The sequence below is a fragment of the Malus domestica genome, chromosome 03 (assembly GCF_042453785.1).
Source record: "Malus domestica chromosome 03, GDT2T_hap1".
In the NCBI taxonomy this organism is placed as follows: domain Eukaryota; kingdom Viridiplantae; phylum Streptophyta; class Magnoliopsida; order Rosales; family Rosaceae; genus Malus; species Malus domestica.
In genome coordinates this window covers 25,263,792-25,273,997 of record NC_091663.1, presented here as the reverse complement: position 1 = coordinate 25,273,997, position 10,206 = coordinate 25,263,792, and the positions used below count along the sequence as shown (strand labels likewise).

The window sequence follows — 10,206 nt, the reverse complement described above, 5'->3', positions numbered from 1 at the left end:
CTTTATTGTTTCGTTATTGTCTACCATCCATCGGGAGTAGTTGTAACATACTACTTTGATTTCCTTGTTGTCTAGGAATAGTTCCATCTTATTTTACAGTTAGAGCAATATATCGTTTGATTTTTATTTTTTTGTGATGCTATCCACACTTTTTTACCTCCATACACACCCTTTAGTTTTTGTCTTCTGATCTTTTTCAACTCGATTCGACAACCGAAAATTAATAATTTAATCATTTCAGAACATGGCATTAATATACAAAACCTATCTTTTCAAAAGAGCACTCTCCATCTTTATTGGCAAGTTACAGGTCTTCATCGACATGGCGGGAGGCCCTGAAGCGACCACCACCAGTTGTTTCATCTATTATTTTCGACAGTAGAGGGAGTTCAACGCTAATAACAAAATCTGAAGGTCAATCCAGTGACGATACAAATCAGCTAGTTTGGTTTTGTTTTCTAAATTGATCCTTCCATCAACCTAGGTTATCTCCCACAAAGATGGCTCTATGTACATCTACTTTTTCTCGAGATCAAATGAGTCCCGGTTGGGAAACTTTTGGTCCTTAAATGCCAGATATTGATACTCAAAACTTTGAATCTTTTTACAGTATTCCTTCCTGATTCTTGTTATTTTGTTCTCAATCTTTACCTCTTGTGTGATTCCGTCAAAAAGCAAATCGCGAGAAATGCAACTAATGTCTACTGACATTATCAACAGCGTCTTCATGTTCATCAGATATGGTATTCTGTGGTCTCTTCTGAAATGAATCCTCGTCATAGTCTGTACCGTCTGAGTCCTGATCACCACTCCACTTTCTTTTCATGATTTTGGGAACCAAGCGGGTCACCTCTTTGGTCTCCAATGTAGCAGCATCGTTCTCTATCCTTTCAAATCGAACAGCACCAACCTTTCTGGCATTTCCAGCTAGTATCTGGTCCAAAAAACAATATTAACATCGATATTACTCTATCCGAGTAAAGGATAACTCTTTTTTAATACTAGTTAATCCAATGGAAACCAAAGTTAGCCCCTACAACCACCAAATACATGATTGACCCTAACTCCTAAACCATCAATAATTTAACGCGCTTGTAACAATAGTCAGACCTTGAACTAAATGCTGCAAAATATTCAACATCATACCTCAATTTTAAAAATTTGGTGCTTTTCTTTTTTATCCTGATTGTCAGACTTGGTCTCGTCAATCGCCTCATCATTTTCATTTTCAAGAACAACTTTGATGCTCTCACCCGTCCTTGGGATATATCCAAATGCCTCACATATAAAACCTGATACAGTCTCATATTGATGACCCTGTAAACAGGTGAAAGATACATGTGAAAATTGAATAAGAATACGTCAAACATAGGATGCAAATCATTTAATACTTTTCAAATTGTCAGTACTGAAAAGGAAATCAGACGAAAATTGGGGAAACAAATCTTTTAGTACGATTTTATTCTTTGATAATCAACAATGAGCAGAATTAATAAGCTCTTGTAAAGTAATACAGTTCAGTTCTCAAATCATAATCATAAGTATTAGGTGAGCATAAGAACGAAAGAGATTGAGTGTAAGATGTAATTCAAGGGAGGACATATGCATACCTATAACATGCGCTCTAATTCAAAACAAGGAAAGACCATCTTTGTAAATTAACGGTGAGTAAGAATGCAACTTCCAATGTGGACAGCTATTCATCAGAAGATCTTTAATGGACTACTATATGAAACACAGCCAGTTTCTTGTTAATAGTTGTTTCTCATGCAAGAGTTCGACAGAATTTGTTGTGCTATCCGTGTGCCGTGCAAATGTTGCTTCCTAGACATAAGTCGTGGAAGGGTAGGCATTAGTTTTCAATGAGCCCTTGGTTTGAGTTGAAGCAGAGAGCCCTTGATGGCCCCAAAAATTCAGTCTAGTACAGGACTAGTGGACTGGGTACGGGCCTCACTCTTTTATTCCTGTTTCTTATTTTATTTTATTTCCCTACAATATTAATTTCCTTTTGGGAACTAGGGTGTCGCCCCTGAGACCCAAGTGCTTTCAAATATATTTTTACGTATCAAAAAATACAACTACATCATATGGCCTTCGTTGTATTCCATCGCAATTAAATAATACAATGGACAAGCAATTATGCAGAAAAATGAGAATGATCCAATGTACATAAATTTCATAAGCAATATTCAGAGTTCAAAACTTTCAAAGATACCTCTGGCATCTTGACATTTAGATCTTCAGAGAGTTGATCAATAGACGTGTTTGCATCCACATCATATATACCCTCTGCACGCATCACAATGTAGCCAGTTTTTTTCTGAATCTCCTCCTGTTCGAGCATCAATAATTTCAGTCAGAGAGTTAAAAAAAATATTATGGTAACCAGCCAGCAGAACCGTTCTGTTTTTTAACTATTACATCTTACTTTATTTTATTTCTTGAGAAAGACGTTACTATTATATTGAGAACCACAGTTTTGTGTGTTTATTATGGTTTAACAAAAGCTGTGCTCATTCCCTGTATCAAGTGAAACCACAAGGATAGCATTTTCAGGGACAAGGAAAATTTCTTTTGCTTGCTTAACTTTCGTTGATTTTTTAGCTTTCTGATGTTTGACCGATTCTACTTATGCATAAATGTGCCCCCATAGTGCTTTTGTAACTGAATTACATATCACAAAAAATTGGAAAAGGAGCACAACCACTAGTAGTGAGAATTACTTTTGAATCATTTTCGTCAAATATTTCCCCAACAATTTCCTCAACCACATCTTCCAGGGTTACTATCTGTTTCACCACAAAACAAGTTAGAGAGATGCTGCGCAACTTGGTGAGTTTTTAACAGAAACATTGGTCATATTAAATTCAATGATGAAAGAAAGAACACACCCCTACAGTTCCACCGTATTCGTTAAGAACTACGGCCATGTGAACCTTTCGAATGCGGAACTCCCTAAGGAGATTCCAAACGGACATTGAATCTGCAAAAGAGACCACAGAAAGTAAGGACCATGTGAGCACACAAGTAAAACAAATTTGGAACCAGATGGCATACAGAGTTCCAGACAACTTTGACCATAAACAGCCTATAATTTCTTAAAGAGCTATCCCAACTTTATACTATGCACAATAACAAATTCAAAACTTTAAAACTAATCGTGGCAAAACTTCACAAATCAAGTGGCCTAGTATCATGCGCCGACATTAGTTCAGAGTCCTGACTCATATATGTCCTTCAATGACTCCTCATTGTGAGATAGAGCACGTGGAACTCAATGTAGGCTGATCAGTCGGGTGGGCTCCAAGGGATTTAAACCTTATAACATCCCCATAGACTTTTCTGGAATGAGGCCTATGTACCAAACCAAGCAATAAACTAAGCAACCACCACACCAGGATTTGATTTACCATGCTGCCATTTTATTTCCAGAAATGGTTTTAAACTTGAATATATAAGACAAAAAACAAGGATATCTAACTGTAATAAATGCAGAAGAATAAGAGGCAGCAATGTACAATGAATATTTAATTCAGAAAACATGTAATTAAATTGGCATAATACAAATGATTACCAGGCACAAAGTAAGCAGGTTTCTGAGCCATATCCCCGACACTAGTACTTTCTAGTAGCTCACCCTTCAAAATCAAACATATGTACAGTTCTGCACACTGTGAGATTGCTTATTCAATTAATTAAAAAAATGGATTTCACAAAGGGACAAACAAGAGTACAAACTGTCTCACCTTCTGAACATAATCCAGTAGATCCATTGCATATGCAATTCCTACAATATTGTCAACGCGCTGTTCAAATACAGGTACCCTATAAGAATGTTCAAAATATTATCAGCAGAAGCCATGAATAAGTTATTCAGTGCACCACTAAAATTTTGGATTACCTTGAATATTGATGAGTTACCCACAAGTCGTGAAAATCAACTAGCGTTGCACTGGCATCAATGGCAACTACATCTACGAGAGGCGTCATCACCTCTCTAACATGTGTGTCTTTAATCTCCAACACATTTTCGATCATATCCTGCAAAAGGAGTTATTTTCCCATAAAAATGTGTCTTAAATAAAGAAACTTGACAACTAGTAAACTTATTTCAAGGTGTATTTAACCAAACATCTTTCTTCACAATTAGCATTCAAAAAAAAAAGCAGTTGATTTTCACCTTGCAAGGGATTCCCTACCAAAAAATATTTTTCAAAAAAATAAAAAGCACTGTTGCACTACCTGTTCTTCCTCCTCTATTGCCCCACTCAACTCTGCCCCCCGCAGCATCAGTTTTAACTCCTCTTCAGTAACATACGGTTCACTGATCAAAGAAAAATGGTGTAAACAAGGGCATAACTTTTTTTGAGAACATTTTCTAAGTAAACAACATTAACAACACAACTTGAATATTCCATAAAAGTAATTCTTTACCATCCATAAAATGAAGGTATACTCTTACCAAAAGAACAAAATGAAGGTGCACCAGAAAATATTGTCAGGTTAAATAAAAGATAATACCCTCCATGATATTCTAGCATGGTAGATGACCACTTGCTATCAACAAACAAATGAGAAAAGAATCCAAAGATATTGTTAAACTTAGAGCATCTAACCCACGGCTAGGTGGAGGTGGAGACCCTGGATCATATAATATGTTATAATGCAAGGCTAATATTTTTCTGATTTGGGATTCTATATTATCAGCAAGCCCCCTTCAAATGTGGTTAGACTGACCCAAACACGTGTCTTGGATAATATGGAGTATGTGTGGTCGTTGCGGTTGGCATGTGGATTTCCATATTTGACACCATGTTACATTTAACTTTAACAATAAATATAGATTCTGTATAGTGATGCAAAGCTTAGATCTACACACCCATTCGTATGGCCTGACTAAAGACAAAAGGGAGGATGAATTGTATTTGAGTGAGCACATGTGGCTGTTGGCCTGTGGCTTACTCAATATGACACTATGATAAAGTACAATGGTTTAAAATTCTCCAAAAACAATAACCATTAAGTGCTGTTAAGATACTGAAGATGCTTCCTCTTTGCTTTTCTTTTTATTCTTTTGAGAAGCTTAAGCCAAATGGCACATCCGCGGAATACATACAGCTCTTGGGTAAAGATTTCCTACACATGCCTAACTGAAGAAAGGGTAAGCCACATTCTCAAAGGCAGACATAAATTTCTAACTAGAAAAAGGCCTCGAGCATTTCTCCAGACTCCAGTGCCTTGACAACGCATTTAAAAAGGCGATTATGCACATCTTATAAGAGAACATAAACAGAAATATAGAAACCATATCATTGAATGGTACTAAATTCATACAATCATTTTAATGAAATATAGTTATTTATGTGACTAGTCTTCCCTATGGCACTCTCCTTAACTTTGTAGAAATGTCTACAGCTTCTGTCTTTTAACCGAGAAGAGAGTACTAGTCAAGACACTTAGGAGATGGGAAAATGAAAGTGAAAGATTTAGTAAAGGAAGAGGATTTTCAGTTAATGTATGAGAGAGATTAAACGCATACAATTTGCAGCAGATAACTGATGTTCCTAATAAAACAATTAAGGAATTTTTATTGTCAGATGCATTCAAATCATTAGATGGTAAGACATATAATCTGTTTCTTTCAACAACCACCACTAACCATTTATAAATCCAATCGGCAAGAAATGCTTTGATTAACACTGAAAGATAACTCCAACCTACCCATTATCTGACTTATCATCTTTCATTCTCCTTTGGAAAACAATATTTTTAAATTACTATATGGACTAATATGTCTATAAGCCACAAAGAAATAAATATGACAAATGAAAATCAGGGAGAATTCAAACTTCGGTTATCAAAAAAGCAAACCTTCTTCCTTTTAATCCAAGTATTTTTAGCATCCCCATCGATAGATATGTAACAATTCTCCCCACGGGGTATAATACCAAAGAAAGCCACGCCACTGGCCTAACCTGGGGGCATCACACCCAACATTCAAAAGAAGTAGGAGTAACATTAGTTAAGTGAAAACCAGCAAGCAACTCAAAGTCTAAAACAAAAGACAAAGATGTGTAACTAGTGGTGACAGGAGGGTTTCAGCTGAACTTAGAGCAATTTCTAACTTACCACAAACCTAGCAACCTCTGTGGGATTGTGAACAGCAACACTTTTTGGAGTTATTTCAGTGAGGAGCAAAATAGCAACCTTTCATTATCAAGAAAAACAAACAGTATTAAACATCAGATCCACTAGTAAATTATTTCCTTAAATGTGTAAAGCAGCATCTGGCCTTTGATAAACACTGATTTTAGACTTATTTTTCAGCAAAAGTTAAACATCAGTCTCTCTCTACTCTATACTTCCACGTCTATGTTTATTAATTGATCAAGCAAGGAAAATGAGACATACAGTCATTACTCCAGTTGCTGCGGTGACACCAGCTTCACCAAATATTGCCGTTGCAGCATCTGTAACTAAAGCAGTTGCTCCAATATTGACAACACTGAGTACATAAGTAAATTCTACAATAAGAAAGAAATGTTCAACTTCACAATGAAAGAATAGAAAAATTAATGCAAACAAAAAACAAGAAGATAAGTACGTTGTGCCAATAAGTATGGTTGTCAAGAACCGAGTAACATCGTTGCGAAGCAATTTGAAGACGCCATTTTCAGACTCTTTCTCAGCCAACTCACGCACCTGACACAGATTAATATCACTTAACTAATGTTATTTGAAGATCCTAATGTGGCAGATCATTTACTTTCTTTCAAAATTCTAGTAGGAAGATCATAAGATGAATTCATATATTTCAAACTCACAATTACATGAGCACAAAAGCACGAATTAATAATGAGTGTCTTGAAAAAGAAGAATGGTATAATATATTGAGCTTCTTAAGTCTCTACATACTAGATACCATTTACAAGAATTGTCTCATTACAAGCGACGTTAACCACAGACAATGTTAACTCGCATGCATGAAATGAAGTTTATCATTGACTGAATTGGCAATTTTAGGCAAAAATCCGTTGCACAGTTAAATATGCAATTGCCACCATAATCTAGGCAGAGCAGAGTCTGACTCTACTACTTCACGTGACCGTGATATCAATCCAGAAATGGAAACTAGCACAAACATAAACTGAAAGATAAGCTTTAGGCATAGACTAATAATACAGTATTCTACAATGTTACTATTTACCAGCATACAAGTAATATTGAAAAAAGGGTACAATGTCCAGTAGGGGGTGAGAAATTCACTATCCAAACAAATAAAAACAATCCTTTGCAATGCCTATGATATAAGCATTCACAGAATATAACAAGTGCATACCTTCCAGGGCCACAACGTTGTAATTGAAGTCTCCGCCATTGAAAAAAACGCCGAGAGACCCAAAAGCGCGGCCAAAATCAAACCCTGCTCTTTGAAAACCTGAAGAACCAGCAATGTCTTGGGCCAGGCATTCCTCAGCAACAATATGCTCTGCCCAATAACCCCGTAGCCTGCATTGATCACACCCTCCACAGCAAAAGCTCTTCTACACCCATAAATTAAAACCCCACAAACCACAGCTGCCAAAACAACTCCGCACTTCACCAATTCCTTAACGAAATCAAACTTTGAACCCGAAACAGCATTTGTACCACCCACACTCCCACTATCTTCGCCTAAAGCTTCCAAACGAGCTTTATTAACCACCACGTCGACTCCTTCTAACCTTGGAGCCAAGAACTTCTTAAAACCGCCACTACCGATACAATTCGGCCCAAATCGAAATGGGTACCGGTTATTTCGCAGCAAAACCTTCACCGGAAACTTTGTTTGCCCATTGCAACACAAGAAATTCCATGATTTCGACCCGGAAATGAACTTATTCGGAGATAGAATAAAAGACTCGAGCGCCATTTCGGTAAATTACAATCAAAGAACAGAATTTGAACAAGACCCAGAACGAAAAATGAACTGATTGAGAATCAAACGGCAAAGAAATGAATAAAATTTATTGTCAAAGCTTTGAAAGTGGGGAAAATTTGGAAATTACTATACAGGGTTTTTTATAATTGGGTGGGACAAAATTAGAGGTGTTGGAGTGGGGGATAAGGAGGGGAGGCTAGGGTTTTAGGGGATAGAGAGGGAGAGAGAAGTGGGTGTGGGATGTTACTCGGATTGTTCAGAAACATGTTTGGCTGTTGGAGAAGGCGAAGTGGTTACTTACTGGACAGCTGAAGAAATTGGAACCGAAGGGTGGTTTGGATTGGCAATTTGGCGGCGGCAGCAAGAATACTAAATTTGTAGACGAAGTTTTAAAAATTAAAACAAATGAAGCTGATATTAATTTACTACGTTGATAAATATGTTTATTTTTATTAGTGACACGTTATTTAATTGGACCTGGATTGTCTGTCCTCCCCATTCCATACCCTTCTCATCCTCTCCTATTTATGTGGTCACGGTTAAGTCACGTCAACATTTTATATTCCCATTGTTTTTTGTCTTATTATTTCTATAAAAAAAATTAATATAAAATGTTGACATGTCTTAACCGTGACCACAGAAATAGAAGGGGATGGGAAGGGTATGAGATGGGGACCTGGATTGTCTACCTTCCCATCTCATACTTTTCTCATCCCCTTCTATTTTGTGGTCACGGTTAATGCACGTCAACATTTTATATTAATTTTTTTTATAGAAATAATAAGACAAAAAGCAATGAGAATATAAAATGTTGACGTGGCTTAACCGTGACCACAGAAATAGAAGACGATGGGAAAAGTATGGAATGGGAGAGGGCAGACAATCCATATCCTATTTAATTTGTAAATTTAATCTCTCTAGTATTATCTTTAAAGCAAACACACATTACGGGCCCCCATCCCCCAATACCCAATCCTGAGCCCGAGTGCTATGTGACGTCAGGATTTAGGAATGAGGGACAAACGCCCCGCCCTTGTAAAATAGGAAAAAGCTCAGAGCAAGTCCACCGTTGGACCTTGCTCGGGGGACAGGCGAGAGGAAAGGGCCCGAGGGTCGGTGGGTTCGGCTCTAGCGTTGGCAGCCCGAGTGAGGGTGGGAGCCCGAGGGTCAGGCCAGTAAGGGATTGCCAGCCCTTCAGCCCGATGGGTGTGACGTCAAGCTAACGCCATGCCTGGCGTCGGTCCTTTTTTTATTTTTTTGTGTCAGGCGCGTGCCCCTCACGCGCACGTGGGGGCGCGTCAGTCGACACATTTTGAGAGTGAATGACCCGTGCGCAGTGACCGTTGGGAAGCCACATGGCTTCCCACGGTCCGTTCGATCCCAACGACTCTTTAATACAAGTCGTTCGATTTCCAAAGGTAAGAAAAAAAAGCTAATTTAATATCAACCGTTCGATCTGATATCAACGGTTGATGTTAATCTGCTTTATAAATTTAAAAAAAAATAGTTTTAAAATTAAGAACGATTTAAAATATCTTATCCGAAATTACAAATAAATTTATTTAGTATTATTTTGTAAAAAAAAAATTAATAATATTTTATTGCCTATTGCCAGGGCTATTCAAGTGCAACGGTGGAGATGCAAAAGGCAGTTACTGTTCATTAAGGCACTTATTGTTCACATAGTGGATTGAATAGTGGATTGCCTGGGTGGGCTTCAAGGATGGAGTTGCTCTTAGTAATTTGATTAGGGTGGGCAAATGGGCCCAGGACATAGGGATTGGGGCAAGTCTATGCAGATCGGGGCAATCCAAATATTATAATATCAAAAGGAACGGGGCGGAATGGATCCAAGTGCATGAAGAAACAGGTTGGGCGGGGGCGGTTTCTAGTATTAAATTATATATGGAGATTAAATCCTCGCCGTTGAGTCTCTCAGTAGTCAACTTCCACCGTTGATCTTTAATGTAACCCTAAAAGACTAAACCCTCTGCAGCTGTGCCTGACTCTCTTGAAATCAGTCTCTGTCGTACTCGGAAGGCACGAAGTCGAACAACGCGAAATTATGGATTAGTCAGCTCTATTAACCGTTCTCTTCCTGCATCATTCCCTCCAAAATCGTTCCTAGTTTGCAGATTTCGATTTCTTTACCTTTCTCTCTCTTTCAGCCCATAGTATACAACTAGGTGCCCTCTCTCTCACTCTAAGTCCAAATCCTAATGAACTAATACAACTCATATCAATATTTTGTTCCAATTTATATACTTAGACGCAGTACTACACCA

The 10,206-nt window shown here is 37.7% G+C and overlaps 1 protein-coding gene across 2 annotated transcripts; it reads right to left on the bottom strand.

Annotated features, from left to right (window-relative positions):
* Positions 1 to 269: 269 nt before the first annotated feature.
* Positions 270 to 8,325, bottom strand: LOC103427847 (DUF21 domain-containing protein At1g55930, chloroplastic-like). 2 transcript variants are annotated; one of them, XM_008365940.4, is made up of 14 exons: positions 7,340 to 8,325; positions 6,605 to 6,702; positions 6,412 to 6,505; positions 6,130 to 6,207; positions 5,872 to 5,975; positions 4,243 to 4,324; positions 3,902 to 4,041; positions 3,747 to 3,825; positions 3,575 to 3,638; positions 2,892 to 2,983; positions 2,724 to 2,789; positions 2,216 to 2,332; positions 1,147 to 1,317; positions 270 to 934 (listed from the first exon to the last, which is right to left on the bottom strand). In XM_008365940.4, exons 1-14 carry the CDS (start codon positions 7,910 to 7,912, stop codon positions 695 to 697), a joined length of 1,998 nt encoding a protein of 665 aa, XP_008364162.3. In that variant the 5' UTR covers positions 7,913 to 8,325; the 3' UTR covers positions 270 to 694. The 2 variants fall into 2 exon arrangements, with proteins under 2 accessions (XP_008364162.3, XP_008364156.3); XM_008365934.4 differs by having other exon boundaries at positions 3,575 to 3,671; positions 7,340 to 8,324.
* Positions 8,326 to 10,206: the final 1,881 nt, after the last annotated feature.

Coding starts and splice junctions, on each gene's coding strand:
- LOC103427847 (XM_008365934.4), bottom strand. CDS start 7,912: ATGGCGCTCGAGTCTTTTATTCTATCTCCGAATAAGTTCATTTCCGGG. Junction 2,790..2,891: donor AATACGGTGGAACTGTAGGG/GTGTGTTCTTTC, acceptor GTGGTGAAACAG/ATAGTAACCCTGGAAGATGT. Junction 1,318..2,215: donor TAAATGTCAAGATGCCAGAG/GTATCTTTGAAA, acceptor ACCTGTTTACAG/GGTCATCAATATGAGACTGT.